General features: G+C 39.1%; 1 protein-coding gene across 1 annotated transcript in view; it reads right to left on the reverse strand.

Annotated features, from left to right (window-relative positions):
• The window catches only part of LOC129278897 (E3 ubiquitin-protein ligase TRIP12-like), a 62,046-nt gene extending 43,863 nt beyond the window's left edge, over positions 1 to 18,183 (reverse strand). The window contains exons 1-5 of the mRNA XM_064111628.1: positions 18,101 to 18,183; positions 15,713 to 15,771; positions 6,373 to 6,661; positions 3,615 to 4,564; positions 186 to 276 (exon numbers count right to left, since the gene is read on the reverse strand). Coding sequence (XP_063967698.1) covers positions 186 to 276; positions 3,615 to 4,564; positions 6,373 to 6,593 — 1,262 coding nt within the window. The 5' untranslated portion in view covers positions 6,594 to 6,661; positions 15,713 to 15,771; positions 18,101 to 18,183. The remainder of the gene's footprint in view (positions 1 to 185; positions 277 to 3,614; positions 4,565 to 6,372; positions 6,662 to 15,712; positions 15,772 to 18,100) is intronic.
• Between the last annotated feature and the right edge of the window lie 508 nt (positions 18,184 to 18,691).

Consider the following 18,691-nt stretch of genomic DNA (forward strand, 5'->3'; position numbering starts at 1 on the left):
ATGATTAAACCAAGGAAATCTGCAATTGAAAATAAAAATTCTTTTGAGACAGAAATCTAATGTTATACAGATAAGGGACATCTCATAAATCATTTGATGTTTGAATCTCCCTCTCTCTCTCTCTCTCATCTATTTGAGGTATCATAAATGCAATTGTTGCCATGGTAACTTGATAGTTCACAAACCTTGTACTTGCACACGTTCCCGTGGTGGTTTCTGTTGACCTCTGACGGAGAGAATCGGAGCGAGCGGTCGATGACCGGCCCTTTCCCTTCCCTATAAAATAATTATAATAAAAAACAAAGAGAAAAACACCTTACTACATGTACATGCATACTGCGACCTACATGTAGATGTAAAGAACTAGGACATCAAACTTTCATTGAAATTTACAAAGAATAGAATACATGTGTAAAATGAAAGAAAGTAATGAAAATTGAGTGTCAATATAAACAATTCAAGTCGATACTTGAGACATCAACTTGGATTGAACTGATTTGAAGTATGAGCTCCATAAGACAGCTTAAGAATGCCTATCACTCATGGCAGATAAAATACTCCTACCGCAAAACACATATGGGTGCAACGTTCTCGCTACCACGCGTCACGGTTGGCGGGCGCCGCCAACCCTGAAAATTTTCAGGGCAAATCCGCCAACCGTGAACTTCCCCGACAACCGTGGCCGACAACTGTAAAGCAGGCCTAGATCTACACAAAAACTGAATAGTATATTTAAAAAATAATCTGCTTTTCAGATCCTAAAATAAACTTGTCGATTATTTCGTCCACGATTTCTTCCCGGGATTTCTTTGAATCACTCACTACTACTAGTGCGCTATATACGATACGACCTCGACTCGAGGCCCAATCTCTTTTGTGGGAAGCGCGAAGATGTTTACTTCGCATTTGCGTATCGCATTGCTCACATTATTTACGTCTTTAAAATGGTAGTAAATATGCTCAACAAGTGGAATGCCTCTGGCCGTCTCACCTGCATCACGCGATTCAATATAGCAGCAGTGCTGATTTTGAAAACTACTATAACTCGCACAAGATGTTCAGTGATACTTGGTTACTCTTATTTCCACGTTTTATGAACTAGACCAATACACTTATAGAGATATGATGGCAATTCAACAAATACCCCCAACGTGGCCAAAGTTCTTTGACCTTACATGACCTTTGACCTTGATCATGTGACCTGAAACTCGCACAGGATGTTCAGTGATACTTGATTACTATTATGTCCAAGTTTTATGAACTAGACCAACACACTTTCAAATTTATGGCTGTAATTCAACAAATACCCCAATTTGGCCAAAGTTCATTGACCCTAAATGACCTTTGACCTTAATCATGTGACCTGAAACTTGCACAGGATGTTCAGTAATACTTGATTACTATTATGTCCAAGTTTCATGAATCAGATCCATAAACTTTCAAAGTTATGATGGTAATTCAACAGATACCCCCAATTCGGCCAAAGTTCATTGACCCTAAATGACCTTTGACCTTGGTCATGTGATGTGAAACTCATGCAGGATGTTCAGTGATACTTGATTAACCTTATGTATAAGTTTCATGAACTAGGTCCATATATTTTCTAAGTTATGATGACATTTCAAAAACTTAACCTTAGGTTAAGATTTTGATGTTGATTCCCCCAATATGGTCTAAGTTCATTGACCCTAAATGACCTTTGACCTTGGTCATGTGACATGAAACTCATGCAGGATGTTCAGTAGTACTTGATTAACCTTATGGCCAAGTTTCATGAACTAGGTCCATATACTTTCTAAGTTATGCTGTCATTTCAAAAACTTAACCTCAGGTTAAGATTTGGTGTTGACGCCGCCGCCGCTGTCGCCGTCGCCGCCGCCGTCGGAAAAGCGGCGCCTATAGTCTCACTCTGCTATGCAGGTGAGACAAAAACAAGTGATCTATAAACTGTAAGTATAAAATGAGATTAACTTCAATTTTTAAGTTATCAGAAATTGCCTTTCTGCTTCAATCGCAATTCGCGCAACCGTTACGGCTGTGTGGCCGGAGAAGCATTAAATAGACATAAAATGTGGTGCATTTAGCAGCAATCTAAGCTCGTCGATATTGATATTTTCGATAGCTACCCCCCATGCGTGCTTCGCACGCACCGAGGCCGCTGCGCGGCTTGCGTCGCTTCGCGCCGCCAAGCGTCAAAGTGAACCTGGCGAGAACGTTGTATGGGTGAAACAATAAAAAGTGAATCGACACAAATAAACATGATAAATGACAAGTTATCCTGGTTTCTCCAACAATACCACAAAGGTAACACAATATACAAATAGCGAATAGGCACGAGCGCGATGGAGCAAGATTTCGCACGAGGTGAAAGAATGATGCTCTATTCAACGAGGTGTTAGCAGAGTTTAATAGAGTGTTTCTTTCTTTCACCGAATGCGAAATCTCGCACCATTGCACTAATAAGAATATTCGCTATTTGTGTTGTACAACACATCTGAGTTTAGCGAATTTATGGAAAAAAACAGATTTTCCCCTGCAGTAATCTATGAAAAGGGAGCAAAAACATTGAAAGCAAAAGGCAAAATCCCACAAGCGCGCATGACCTCGGGCAGCATTGCGCATTTAGCCAGCAGGCTATACGCGTATTTCACCTTCATTTTTACTGGACGCGGTGAATTGAATCGTATTGTGACGTCGCCTCCTAAAGCCATGCAGCAGTACATTTTGGATGGTACGTCGTGTGTGCAACGGTACGAATGTTTGACATTCAGCCTCCCATTTGCTCACGTACAACAAGCTAAGTAGGCGTTGTACAACAACTGCTATTGTTGTTGTGTTGTGGTATTGTTGTTGTGTTGTGGTATTGTTGGAGAAACATGAAAAACATATCATTTATCTTAATCACCCAACAATGAATCCTTTGATTTGATAACAAACAAACATGCTTTATATGGTTTATAATACAGTACTCTGACAGCATTGAATTACAATGTATTTTCCTTCATTCTCTCTCCAAAAAGAAGTGATCTTTCATTTACATGACAAATCTCAGCATTGATTCTCTATAAAATGTTATCTTACAATTATTTTGTTAATTTTTATATTGGTACATTTTTACATTTTGGATTTGTTTTTGTTTGTTCTCTCTTACTATGTTGGTGTTACTTTTCCATAATACAAAATGGAAATGTCTTTTTATTAGTTAGTTAATTAGGTAAGTTTTAGCTTAAGTGATGGTTGTGGTGGTGACATTTTACACGATTGCTTAGGAAGCAGGAATGCTTGTAAGCAATCAACGAGAGAACGCAAGGCTAAAGGTCCTCTCCGAGGAACCTGGTAGTGAGGATAAATGTCTCACCTGGTGGGTGTTTTACAATGCTGTTCATAAGTTACGAGTGACTTAAAACAACTCGTGATCCTTTCTTAGGGGCTAACTCCACACCTATGAAAATTTGGTGCGCATAATTCACATCAAGAAGGGATCACCATTCGTTTGTCAAGTCGCTTGTAACTTACAAACAGCTTATTGAAACACCTACCAGAGGAGCACTAGTGTACCAAAATCGAAAGGATGGTGAAACCACCCATCTACTTCCTTGAACTGTTTTACCCACCTTTGATAGTTGCTTTGTGGTTGCTACTCTGTCGTCTCTTTGGCGGTGATGCGGAACCTGATGAAGATTGCTTTGTAGAAGCAGACTTGGCAAGTTTCTTATTGCTTTTCCTCTTGGCTTGTGCCGCTTGCACAGGGGCTTTGTTTATTGGGGTTTTAGAGACCGTCCCTTTCGCCTTCTTCGGCCCTGCTTGGTCGCTTGGCGTAAGGCTTTTGTCTTTGCTAGCACTTGTGGTGGTCAGATCGTTCGCTTTGGCTTGAGCTCCACCAAAGGTAACACTGTTCACTTTTGGTTCTTCTGACTTGGTAAAGGAAGTGGAAAGGGTGGTGGTAGTCCTGAGACCTAGTCGGCGTGGGGCGTAGTAGTCCAAGGCCTCAAATTGGTAAGGGTGATTCCTAGAGTATGAGCGTAAGGAACGTGATGTAATATTTATATTCACACGGCCACGTTTTGAATTATCTGAGGAGCTAGGTCCAGAACCCTCTGGCTCCCCTGTGGGAAGGGCTGCGCTTGCTAAAGAACTCCCCGCGAAACAGACGCTGCCTGTTGAGTCTGATAAACTAAAATGACTTGATCCTCCAGAAAGAGAAGACCACGCTGATGAAGCGGAAGACGTGCTCCCGCGTCTGCGCTGCTTCGAGTCCCGCGAGTTTGCGCTCTCGTTGCCACTGACGCTGTTCTGATTAGAGTCCTCGCTCTGCAACAGGTTGCGCTTCGAAAGCTCAACAGTCTTTTTGGATTTCTTCAAGAGGTTGTGACGTTTGCTTTTGAGGGTGGTGACTGGAATGCACACCTCGTGTTTGTGTTTATTGTTCTTGATAAGATGGGCACCACTGCTACCGTCAGCATTTGATGCATCTAACAGGGTAGTTGATACCTTTGATGGAGGGGCTCCGTGGCCCTCAGTAGAAGCTTTCCTTTTGCTTGCACTTGTGATACTTTGCTTCTTGCTGCAGTGAAAAAAGAACCAATAGTACAATAAATTAACTAAGAAATAACAATCATTTACACATCCATAAGGTTATTGTTCATCTCCTATTTAAATACAACTGAAATATCTTAGGTCATCAAGTGCTTACAGCTTACAAGATAGAGGGATGTGCTCATCCTCAGGGATGCAACTTAGAATTCATAAACAAAAAGTCTGCAATTCATCTAGAATGAACCATATACAAAATATAATGTGTTTTCTACAGCTGAAAGTAAATTTTACAAGTCTGAATTCAGACTTTGAACATTGGATCATCAAATTACATCTGAAACATTACTTTGACTTGGGATATCGTTAAACTTACACAATGTCGATGTACGGTAACTTTAGACCAAATGTCTTAAAATATTCCCTTTACTAGTCAGTATACTTACTAGTCAGTATACAATAAGATGTCATTTAACCTGAAATTTCTTGTAAGATTTTCATGGAACTTGTATGGTTTTGTTAGTCTGATTTTACTTAATCTCTTCAAATCATATCATTTCTACGATCATGAAAGTCCATTTTTATAGCCCGCAGTACCCCTTTAACAGACAAACTTGATTGTCATCATTCAGCAGGGTAGGAATTAATAAATTTTTTTTAGGGGCTACTTTTTTTTTACATTGGGGCTACCACTGAATATCTTGGGGCTATTTTCTAATTCATGGGGCTACTTTTTTTTAAATACCAGCTATTACCTTTTGACATTCCGAGACTCAATGTGATGCCTAAAAGCTCAGAACATTTTCAACTGTAATTACTGTAGGCTACAGGCCTTACAATAAACAGTGATCCCACCAGAGCAGTGGCGTACCTAGGATTTTTCACAGGGGGGGGGGGGCAAATTTGTCCGCCCAAAAATGTGACAAGGAAAAAAAAGATATAAAAAAAGGTATTCAACCACAAATACAGGATTTCGTACCAGAAAAAAAATTGACAAGCAAGAAAAATAAAAGTGCATGGGTTGTGACTCGTCAGAGGGGGGGGGGCAGACTGCCCCCTGCCCCTCCCCCCCCCCCTTGTAGGTACGCTAGTGCACCAGAGTCGCCTTCATCTTCACACACTTCAGATTCGAGCCAATGGAGGCCCCAAGACTTTGTTGTCGATTGTCTCTATACAGTACTGTTTCTTTTTCTGTTTCTTTTTTGGCTTATCCTTCTCAACAGTATCTCGATTTGGAGAGGCTTCTGGCGCTGGCTCTGGCCGTTTGGCAGAGCCAGGTTGAACTCGAATTAGAAACTTATCCATCTCCACTCCGACTCGACGATCTCGATATAAATCAGCGCTGTCACAATCACCAGCTGATCGCATACAATTCTGTGCATGCCTAGTACACATAATATACTGTACGATGCACATGGTCTCGTTACCAGCTGTGCAGTCTAATCGTGTACATGTACAGAAGCCATGCGGCAAGTGCGTCAACAATTCTAAAAACCCCGTGCTAAAGACTATGCGTACTCCGCATCCCATATTGCATTGCGCGTTTATTTACAATCGCGAAGCTTCCGGTGTTACGGAAGGTTCGGATATTGCATCGACCGTTCAACTTAAAGCTGGCAAGGGCAATATAAAAGATGCGCTTGCTCCGCCGCCTGAGAACGTAATTATGTGAAGTATTTTTTACATTGTCGATGGTATTTTATTGGGGCGATTCTGAAATAAAAAGTCGCCCGAAAGCAATAGGTTTTGATAATTTTTAGGGGCGGTTTGGGCTGTCATGGGGGCAAAATCGCCCGTCGCCCCCATGTACGGTAATTCTGACCCTGTCATTCAGCATACCTAGATTTGATGCAGGTCTCCTGTCTCGAGGAAACTTGATTCTTCTGATGTTTGGACAAGTCTTGGACAAGACCAGCTGCCGAAGACCCAGCGGTCGAGGAGGTGACAGCGTTGCTTGTGGTGGACGTGGTAGTAGTAGCAGCAGCAGCAGCAGCACCTCGCATTGATCGTCGGTGTTTGGACCCCCCTAATTGGTGGCAGCTAGGGCTCTGGTCGGCCATAATAGGCACCGGTCCTGGGAAGAGACATTCCCAAAGGCTCCTCAGCTCAGGCAAATGATATCTCCTCTCTGAAGAACAGAAATAAACAATAATATGCAACAATTACATGTATATAGAACTTGATACAATGCTTATAAGTCCTGCATATAATTCAATGACTGAACATCCAAGGAATTTCTTCCTACTTGTTACCTATTTACTGTACATGTACCACACCTTGGTGGAGAGAGACAAATGTAGAATAACACCCTGCCAAAGTATGTGAGTGTTGCAGTGGGATTTTGATCCAGGACCTTGTGGTTCAAACCAATGAGACTTATCCACTAAACCACAACACCTCTAAAAATTTATAAGTGAGATACGTTGCTTCAATATAGTCATTTCCTACATGTACATTCAAATTGTATTTTTATGGGGGTGTGCCTCACAAAACCCTGAAATGGAGGTCTAAGGAACTGATCACAAGGGTAAAATACGGGGTCGTAGGAACCAAATATATACCGGGCAGTGTGAAAAACAGGGTCTATGGAACGGGATCGCGGTACAGTATACCGTGCATGCCTAGCGCTGTGCATGTATATGTGGGCGCTACGGGTGAATGGAGTTGCTAGCGGAAGGCGTTGTGAAGCCCAGCATGCGGCTCTCGCATGTGGTGCTCGCGCTGGACAAATCTGGCAGGGCTAGGGAACTGAGATGTTTCGTAACGGGGGTTTTGCGAGCGGGGCGGGACGGCTTCTAAACGGAACTTTTGTCATTCAGAGTATCTAGAGAACTGAAAAAGGGGGTCATCAAAGCGGCATGTCCCCGTACCACCAATATATGTGAGTGCCGTCCCCTCCTCCCGGGACCTCTGGCAACCAAATCTATGGTTGGCATATATACATGTATGCAAGCACATGCAAAATAGGCTGCTCATACATGTACATAGTTTAGAGGTACAGTAGTTTTTACATGTACATGTACAGTCTTCAGCTGGCATTGTTATAGTGACTGTGGCATACGACATGTACTATTACATGATGTTGAAGACAAACAATGCAAACCCAGTACGTACAGTATGTAGTTTTACAACCACCGTTTTTATTGCTTGCGTTGGGCTTGCCATGTCATCTCCAATAAGCAAGCTCTCCATTGTACCCCAATGTACATGTGTGTGTTTTGAAAATATTCATTTATTTGCTCTTCCACGTTGGTCAATTCTAATAAAGTAAAAAAAAAAATTACTTTGTACATTCTGAAGTCCCACTTCACATATAAAACTTCATGTCTCCAAATTAAAATTCATGTACAAATTTACATACATTGGAGCATACATGTACATCAATAGAAACAGTCTGCTTAAGCATATATGAGGAATAAATAATCACAATTGGTTTGGTAAAAAGCCTTAGAAATAATTGTAGACTTTAAAAGGAGCGCACATATATGTATGTAACAGTGCATATTGTTTAAGCTTCCATGATTATGTAGCCCCTCGCAACAAGACGTCGTCTGTCTTGTTAAAATCATCTTTCATAGACTGATAAGATATGTGAGTTTGTGGCTAAAGGATATTATGTTTAGTAGAAAAAATACCTCCTTGAGGGGAATATTGTTGAGTCATTCCTCACAAGTTTGATATTACAATACTGTGTACAACTGCTTGACTCAGATGTACACGAAAGCTATGTACATAATCAGGGGTGGATCCAGGAGATTTTCCATAAGGGGGGGGGGGGCACATATTCCTGAGGAAAAATTTGACAAGCAAAAAAAAAAAAAAGGACAACACTTTCAAAAAGGGGAGCACGGGCCGGCTTTGCCCCCCCCCCCTTGATCCGCCAATGTACATAAGCATGTAATGTACATGTATGTACGTTACTTTTTTTTTTATTTCGTGGGGCTACGTACATGTACCTTTCACAACGTACTTCCTAGATCTGCAACATCATGAGATAAGCTTAAACATTGCTGTGAGTGGGATTTTCTTGGGCTCTTTTTCCATTCTCCATCCCGAGCCCCAGTGTTATTTTTTTTTCCCATAAAGGATGGTACTAGTATATTTTATATTTCCTCTCGACCCTACTCAGCCTTTTGCTCTGCAACATGGGTTGAATAAAAAAGCCTGAACATGTATGCACATGACATTTTAATCCATGACCTCTTTGTGGCATTTACAAACATACTGTGTACATGTACATACACAATGTAGGTTGCAATGTACATACATTATACCCTGTTTACATGCTGCATCGGCTCAAGGTGCAAACCAAAGAGTCGATGCAGACTCGCCTTTTTTTATGCGTGTAAACGCGATTAACTTGAAGCGGCTCGCGTTGCAAGACACAGTAATTTTGCAATACATGTAATGTCTTTTCAGTTTATAATGCTTTCTTCATGTATGCATAATGTGTGTATTAATTGACTTGTTACAAGACATTAGTTTCTTTTTGTTTTGTTACATGTACAACTTGACAAAATATAAAGAAAAAAATGGCCAACACACAGTGTTTAATACTGTACTGTACATGTAGAATAGGCCTGTAACCCGGTGTGTGTTTCATTATGCTGTTTGTACATGTAAGTTACGAGCGACTCTACGAATGACTGGGGATCCTATAGTTTCTTGCGGTAAGTGATACACACCAATGAGAGCGAGGTCTTAGTTCCTAAGAAAGGATCACCAGTCATTCGTAAAGTCACAACTTTTGTGAACAGCTTCATGATAATTTCTTCTGATGACCACTAACACAAAAACGCATATGTGGGACAATGTACATGTACATGATGTATTAATGTTGTTTGGAAAAATAGCAAACATACATTATAATGGAATTACATGCGTAATTTGCTCATATCTCAGCAATTACACATTTTTTCCAGAGCCATTTGCATTTGGCACATATTTTTCAACATACAGTACATGTATGCTTGGGTGGTCACTTTATTGGATTCTGTTCGAACTCATTTTGAGTATTTATCTTTAAATTCCATGAATCTGTGCACTTTTTAGGGAAGACCTATAATTTATATAAATGATAAAACCACGTCATCAAAACATACCTTCTCATCCCACGTCTGTGCTTTCCTTGGCATGTTAATTAGGAATTTAGCCTAATTTGCTAATCCTTTTGTAATCCAAACTTTCGAGCCACACCCTCTTTATGAATGTACAAGCAGACAGCTTGTATTAAAAGGGTTAAATCAGAAGATTAAGCTATTTCTTAAAGCCATGAAATATGAATTTATAACACACAGACAACCGGGAATCTTGGTGAAATTGTAATATCGCATTGCTGTACAAGAAGTTGTAGTGCGGAGGAAGGTTAAAGTGATTGGTTAATATTGGTTTGACTTTTAAAAAATCTGAGCTAGAAGGTCACACTTGTCACCTGTGTCTGTGATATGTTACAAAAATGAAGCCCAGAAAAAATTGCGTTCGAAAATAATTATTTAGTGCTTCAAAAATTGAAATATAAAGTGACCGGAAACACCATCTTAATTTCATCCCATACACTTATGTGTACTATTTAGGCGTCTATAAGACGCCTATTTACAAAATCGGGGTTTGCCTTGTAGTTTTAGCTTTTCATTCTCAATAATGGTTGTTTTCAGGGTTTATTAGTTCTAATACATGCACTTGTACACATGTTTCATCTTGGTTTGAGAATTTTTTAAATCGGCTGCTCACAAAGTTAAACAATACCTTTAAAGGGAGTTTACTGTGGAAGTGGGTCGAGTACATGTAGTTTTGATAAAATTAACCAACTGTTTCGATGGAATCCTAGTAAATTCTGATGAAAAAATTACTCAACTTAATATAAAACAAATATAAGACATGATGGAAATAATATTTGTGAAGATTTGATGAAAATCTGTCAAGGAAGAAGAGAGTTTTGAGGTTTCATTTGTTGAAGCCATATTCAAGGAACTCCCCTATATATTAATTCCATTCCATTTTTTTATGGAACAAGATGAGCTTTTTGGAATGATGTGTCTGATAATTTATTGACCCCACAAATAAAATAACTTTTAATTATTTTCAGAAAATGCATTTTTTTAGAATATCACGAGATACATATTGTATAGCCTACATATAGCCGCTGCTCATCTCTGATATCACCAAAAAAAAATTCATAGCTCTGTTATTCTGTAACAGATTTTCATCAAACCTTCGCCAATATTTATTTTTTCTTGCTTTTATTTAAAACCGACTTGTCACTAGGATGAACTTCCCCTTTAAACACAAAAATGTAGTTTGGGCATGACATCACGCAAATTTATGTCAACTAAAGGTCAACAAGAAACTATATGTATTATGATTCATTATCACACATTATAAGATTCCTTGCATTCTTGCATTACATGTGTCTATTGTCCAATGATACCTCTGCAGGATTTAGTTCAAATCTCAAAGCGACACCCCAATGGTCTCAGTTCAAATATAAAATTGACATTACATGAATAATGGTACCCTTTAGGCAGGCCTGAATCATTATATTGATTTTGACAACGCTTGAGTACTTTCAAATGGGCATGGTTAACTGGCAACGGAGGGGGGGGGGGGCTATAAGTATTAAGTACCCACTAAATTGCTGAAATTTCACATCTCATTATCAATAAAATACCCATTTCCTTGACATTGATTTGATTTAGTTGGAAACCATCGAGAAAATGGGGAATATTCCCTTTTCTTTTTTTCTTGATTCTGAATGATCAATTTCAATTGATTCCACACTATGTACATCTGGGATTGAAATGCCATTTTCTGGCAAGCATATTACAATGTCTTACTACATTGTAAATAATGTAAAGCAATAACTTTTCGTGATGTACATGTACTGTATAACCAGTAGTGTTCCCTGTTGGTCAAGTCCCACCCCCCTTGAAATTTTAACAAGTCTTGCTGCTCCTGCAGATGATGGTGGAGACTTACATGTGAAGACTATATTGTCTTTGATTCGGCAAACTCATAGCCATACAACAAAGGTCAAGTCCACCCCAGAAAAGCAGGATGTGCATATTTAACTGTTTTGTGAAATTAACAGAAAATTTAAAATGTCATGACTTTCTTATTTTCGCGGGAGGCGCGATAGCTCAGTCGGTAGAGCGGGGGTTTCGGATTCCGGTGACCCGGTTTCGATTCCCAAGTGGTGCGCTAGTGCCCTTTGGTAAGGCATTTATCCTCATTACCAGGTCCCTCGGAGAGGACCTTAAGCCGTTGGTCCCCTGGTTGCTTGCTCACAGGCATTTGTGCTTTCTTAGCAGTCAGGTAAAACAACCTCGGTATAAATCGATATTTTCGGTGCTATGCTCATTTGATTTTTCTCTTTTTATTCAAATCAACTTTTTGTTGGGGTGGACTTGTCCTTTATAAAGGGCTAACTCTGTATTGGAGGCTTTGAATCACACTACGATTCTTAGACTACAAATGGTCAAGGGTCACTAAGTCACCGCCAAAGTCCGAAGCGCCCTGGTCGGGGTTAAGCTATTGCATAGTAAAGAAATCGAAAATGATTTTTCAAGGTGAGTCTGCATTCATAGCTTTATTTCACGTAAAAATAAAATAATTGAAAAAAAAAAATTTAATCTGGAAAAAATTATTTAAAAAATTGGAATTCCGATTTAAGTCGGGAGAATATCATGCCTGACCGCGCATCGTTTTACCAATCGCACCACACCAGTCGAGCTGATCGACATGTTGGAAATTACGCTATATTCTGTTCCCATGAATATTCAGGAGGCGTAATCTGACTACATAATTAAACCCTATTGGGATCTGAGTCTGCCGAAATGAAGCAAATACCGCAGATGATTCAGAATAACACAGAGCTTTCTGGATTGCTTTTAATAGATCGTTGTTTTTTACTTTAGAATAATTGTGCAATAATTGCGTAACAAGTATGTACTGCTTATGTAGGCAACACATGACCATTCTTCCTGCCTTCAGTAAGAACACTCGGATGTTTAATATGTAAACACACCCTCAGCCAAGGTGCCCTTCTAAGTATATTCACATTCTGTGCTGTATTCACTTGACACATGTTAAGTATGTACATCCACATGTGTATAAGGAGAATTGTTAGTAAATGATGCATACATGTGCACGGAGGCCTATAATTCTTTTGTTGTGAAGATCTATACACTGACTGTAGCCCCCTCCCTCTTTTTTTGCAGGTACTTCTTTAATCCAGGTCAAATTGACCCCCTTCTCCAGGCCTTATAAATAACACTTGAAGAGCTATAATCTAGAGGATCTTAATGACTCAAATAGTCAGTGATTTTCACTGGTATCATACAGTAAGCTACTGAAATCATTGCTTCTGATGGGCTCTGTGAAAATTGTCAGTGAAAATCACTAGTGCATCTGTTTCATGAAACGCTCCCTTGGAGGATCTCCAGTGTCCATATAATGCATAGCAGAAGATGGGGCTCCAACATGTAGATCACAATATACCATACATTACATGTACATGTATGCCTAGAGACATACATGTATGTAAAGTGGGGTAGTAATAATAACAACAATGCACCTCGAAATAGATGGTGCCATACAAATGCCTATCATTATTATTTTTTAAGTGTACACAAATGACTGTGGTGAATATATGGGTTTTTTTCAATTGGTCCAATGCCAATATGTCCAATTACCAACTTGTCTATCATTTTGTCTACCATCACTTCGTCCACTATCCAAATGGTCTTATTGTCATTTTGCCCCCACACCATTTCTAATAACCAGCTGGTCCAACAGCCTTTACTAAATTAGTTTATACCATTTGGTCTAATTGGACCAAAAGTTGATTGGGCGAAATTAATGAAAATAAAATGGGATATTAGACCAACTGGTTACAAGAAAAATGGTCATCTAGATGAACTGGGGATTAGACGAAGTGATTGGACCAAATGCTTATTGGACCAAATGGTTGTTAGACGAAATGTTGGACAGAATGGCATTAGACTATTCAAATGAGACCATGTGATGAGTGGACAAATTGGCAATAGACGAACTGCCAATTTACCAAATGTATACAGTGTACATGCAAGCTGTGCATGTGCATACATGTACATGTATGACCCTTGATCAAGTTTTAACCCATTCACACACAAAATAGAACTAAAATGTAGTTTATATTGCAGACCCATTAGGGGCCATGACATGAAGTCTGAAAGGGGTCTCCACCAATGCTTCATCTGTAGGCCTACCCCTCCACATAGCATCAATGCAGGACTCCACAGTGACAGACACTCATTCATGTGTTTTGTTACAGGTGAACTTCCCTTTACATCAAACATATATGTAGGAGAATTCCATGAAAGATTTGTCAGTTATTTTCACTAATTTGCTCTCAGCCATTCAGATGCAAGGATTTTGTAACAATACGAATAGTTATTGAAAATCGCTATTCGTTTCATGGTTTACATGTACATGTACTACCCTGGTCATTGGGATATTGGCCAATTTTGGACTCATTCACACTCGAAACATACATGTAATCCACCTTAAAAACTTATGTGAACACTACCCTCAATCTTAGTACAGTTCAACTACTTTAGATTCTTGCTATCACCATCACACTAGACTTGATAAATTTCCAGCGGAGTAACAATTGAATAGTGGCAAATAACCTAGTGGCAAACAAGCAGAACAAATTGGCCGCGCCCATAAGACAATATCATAACATTATGGGCAGATAAGGGCAAAAAAATTGAGAAGTCAAGCATGGTGATTTCATTTTAAGAGTTCCCCTTAACTGATAATATAAGAAACTTTTTAAGAAATCGAGTTGGTAAAATAGTAAGATGTCAAATCTTTTGACAATGAGAATTTCTTAATAGCAGTCCAAAGGTCTGAAGGAAATTGCACCTGTGATCGGCAGTGTCGGCCGGTTTGACTCGGCCTTAATCATTATCATTTTCATCATCACCATCATTAGGGTGTTTTTGCTTTAATGATGCACAATAGATTAAAAAACATAGAAAATCTATCATCAAATGCCCTTCATCAAAACGACCAACTACGAAGAAGTCTTTTTCGAAAAAAAGTGAATCAAAACAGCAGTTTCGTCCTGGACTCTAGAAACTCTGAAACTTATGACGCTACTGCTGTTCTGGTTATTTTCGACAAAGACCTCCCAACTTTTCATTGTCATTTGACAGGCATTTTAAACACATTTACTGAGTCCTTGAATCTGTCATACGTCGTGGATGTGAAAACACCCGATCATCATCATCGTCGTCGTCTTTGTCATCATCATCTTATCATCATAATTGTCAATGTTATCATTATTACATTCTCATTATCACTATGATCAATGATTTCATTTATCATCATCCAAATATCATCACCATCACTATTACCACAATTATCCACTATTACCCTGAATATCTCAGTGAGAAATTAATAAGATATGTCCCTTCACGTAATCTGAGATCTTCACAGAGATATCTGCTCAAGTGTCCAGTTGTTCAGACAAAGTTCTATGGAGAGAGATCATTTTGTCATGCGGCCCCTAAACTTTGGAATATGATCCCTTCTTCCATTAAGGAGGCATCTACATGCTCTGCATTCAAAAGTCGCCTCAAAACTTATTTGTTTAAGCACTTCTATGATTGAGACAGTCTACATAATAGCTTTAATCCTCTCTCTTCTTTGTCTATTTTCCTATTAAGCGCAGAGACGTCCATGGGTAGTGATATGCGCTATACAAGCAACGTCGTATTATTATTATTATTAATTATAGCTGAAGAATGAAAAAAATCAATACATACATGTAGGCTAATATCGGATCATAATTGAACAGCAAACAGTTTTTCAACTAACAGAATCAGCACCGTCAATTATATTGATTAAGGGGGCGGGGCAGGGAAATTTGTATTCTTAATATGGGGCAGGCTAATTAAAGATCTATTACATTCTATAGAACGGGACTCTTGAAGGACCATTGAGAGCCAAAAATCAGAAAAGGTCCTTCAGCAGTCTCCAAGATGACTGAAATTTGTACTCTCTTTCAGATGGCTCTGAAACCCCCTGAAAGATTAAGCAAATTTAATGGTCTTTCAGGGGTCTTGGCTCTCTGTTCCAGAATGAGGTACGATGTACACAAAGTAAAACTACCAACAGACAGGTGTAGACTTACATGTACTCAGTCGAATAATGGACAGAGGCATATCTGCAGAACAATTCCAGCTTCCAGATCTGAATTTAGGAGAGAACAAAAATGAAGAGAATGAAATTACAACAAATTTGTGGAACAGTGGTAAAGGATCTACCTCACAGGTCAAAGGTCAAAACTGCTCGCTGACCCAAGTCAAGGTCAGGATTGTAACTCTTGTAGGTCACATTATTCAATATTGGAGGGATCGCTAACTACATGATCTTCTTGTCGTAGGATAGGTGATCATTGATCAATTCCATGGAAAGATTTTGCAGTATTGAGGAGCTCAGGTACATGTACCTGACCAAACCAGGTACTTGAACCTAACCTGGGTCAAGAATTGCAGAGGGGGGGGGGGGGGGTAACGAATAAAAAGAAAAACAAAAAACTGAAAGCTTCCATTTACACTGATTCTTCAACTATCATCTAGATGCTCCCATTCATTATATTGTGATCCAAAGTTCTCAAGAAAAAAAAGCAGCATCCAGTATGCCCAACAGATTAAAAGTAACGTTCTTGCAAAATGGATCAATTAGTGTTGAGAGCATACATGCACAAGACATAATGCTTTTCGTTTTTAATATATGAATGACATTGAGATGGGGAATCCCAGTTCTTATGCTCTCAACAACAATCTTCCCATTTTCAATCTGTTACTTTTTGCTTTGAACATAAACCTGATGTTTAGATTGAAAATGGCAAGATTGTTTAGAGCATGCAAGCACAAGACAACACGTTTCATTCAATGTGAATGACGTTCAGATGGGGAATCCAAACTTTATTGCTCTAAACCATCTTACAATTTTCAATCTGTTACTTGTTTGCGTTTGACATGATCGGATGCTGATTTTTTCTTTTTCATGGACAAGAAGTCATAATCATGATTTAATTGAGAGCCTTTAAATTCAATTCAAATTGCATGTGTAAATTTATGTTTGGTCAGTTGTTTGCTTTTCTTATAGGGTGTTGCAAGAAACTTGCGATCGATTGAAAGTCTATTTTCATTCTTGAAATCAAGCATATGCCATGCAATCAATTGTAAATTTGCGATTGATTGCTAATCTGCTCCATGAAACAAGAAGTATAATCTGATTCGCTACAGTTAAAAGTGATCAATCAATTGTAAAATTGCAACAAAATATTTGCGATTGATTGCAAATATTTTCTTGCAACACCCCCATAGTCTTAGAATTGTTATTTTTCATCCTTTGCTTTTTCATTTTCATTCATTTTCAAATCAATTCTTGACCCTACATGTAGGCAGCTCAGGCATCTGAGCTCCACTACCTTTGGCAGCAGTTTCCTGAGATTGTGCTGAGCTGAGTGGGAAAGGGTTTTGGAACTCTGCGCTGCTTTTATTTAATTTTGGGGTGGTGCACAAGCATAGCGCCATTGATTGTCCATTCCATGGAAAGAGTTCCTCTTGTGACAGCCACCCAAAATTGCAAGATTGTTGAGACTTAAGGTTCATTTACTTCCTGTTTCTCTATCGTTTTTTTTTTAGTGTTTCTTACCTTAGCTGGGACTCTTAACTCATGCCATCGTAATTGCAGTCAATATTCTTCCCGCTTTGCTAGTGAGAAGAGCCGATACCGAAAGGGGTTTTCTAGCGATCATATGCCGATACTTAACGTTAGGCTTTCAGACCCATTAGTTACTGACTAAATAAACCGATGTCTGTGGACAATTATACGCACTCGATTCTGCTCGAAAATTTGACGGAATAAAGCCATATTTTGTATTTCCACTCTCCCATCATATATGTTCTGTATTAGGGCTGACTTTAGATATATTAATATTATTTTGAACCTTCTCCAAATTTTTATTTTCAATTTTGGGTGGCTGTCGCAAAAGAAAAGTAACTCTTCCCGTTTCCAGCATGAATGATATTGCTAAAGACAAAACAAAAGTACAATATACTTCATGTATTAAAACTTAGATTATCATTTGGTACTTGAATCGCCATGCCTGTCTTGCTGGCTAATAACAATACCCCAATGCAATACTGGGCCAGGATTTGTGCACAAGCCACGAGCCAGGCACAGCGCCCCGGCCCCGGCGAGGCAACACACGTCGACAAATGCAATGCGCAGATAACGCAGACCGGCCTACACAAGCAAGACACTTGGCTTTTCTGATACACAGCTGGCCCTATGGCGCTGGCTGTGACCTCTGCACTATCTGCGTAGCAAGCATCCGGCAAAAAATAATGACAATTACATCACAAATAGACAAAGAAATCACGCACAAAGTCTTCAAACATTCAATATTCATACACTTTATTGATTCATCAATACATCCAAACCATCATCTTAACTTTTAATGGTATTTAATACACCGAAATATGATATTTAAGGCAAAGTTTCTCACCTCATTGATTGATTGTCTACGGAAACCTCGAAAATAATAGCCTGCCCTCTGGAGTCTGTATCCATCGCATCTTTGCAATTGTGGGTGTGTGTTTTGTGTGTGTTTTCATGAGGAAATGCTTGAGTGGACCAGGATGACCAGCTACCCCAAAACGAGCATTACATCGATATGGATCGGTTCTCTTTAAATAGTCAAAATATTTTGTTTTGTTTTTTCAATCTTCAAAAAGCAAAAATTTGGTCATCTGAAAGTGCATTTTTTCTTCTTAAAACTGTCGAAGTTTGACATTATAATATAATAAAAGACAGATACAGGATTTCTTTGACACCTTTTTTATTGCCAACTACTAAAAAGTACATCGAGATTGCACAGTGACAGTGTGTACATATCAGGCTTGAGTGCATCCCGAACTTTTTTTCTCCCTATTATTTATTTTTTAACGCTCTCCCTGATTTTTTTTCTGCATTAAAGAGTACTTGCAGGCCCGAAGCTAGTAAAAAAAGATGTGTATGCAACTAAATAATTACTACGAACGCGAAGCGCGAGCAGAAATGAACTGATGGAAAAGGTACCCGTTAATGACTGCATGCA

The sequence above is a fragment of the Lytechinus pictus genome, chromosome 16, assembly GCF_037042905.1.
Source record: "Lytechinus pictus isolate F3 Inbred chromosome 16, Lp3.0, whole genome shotgun sequence".
NCBI classification, from domain to species: Eukaryota; Metazoa; Echinodermata; class Echinoidea; order Temnopleuroida; family Toxopneustidae; genus Lytechinus; species Lytechinus pictus.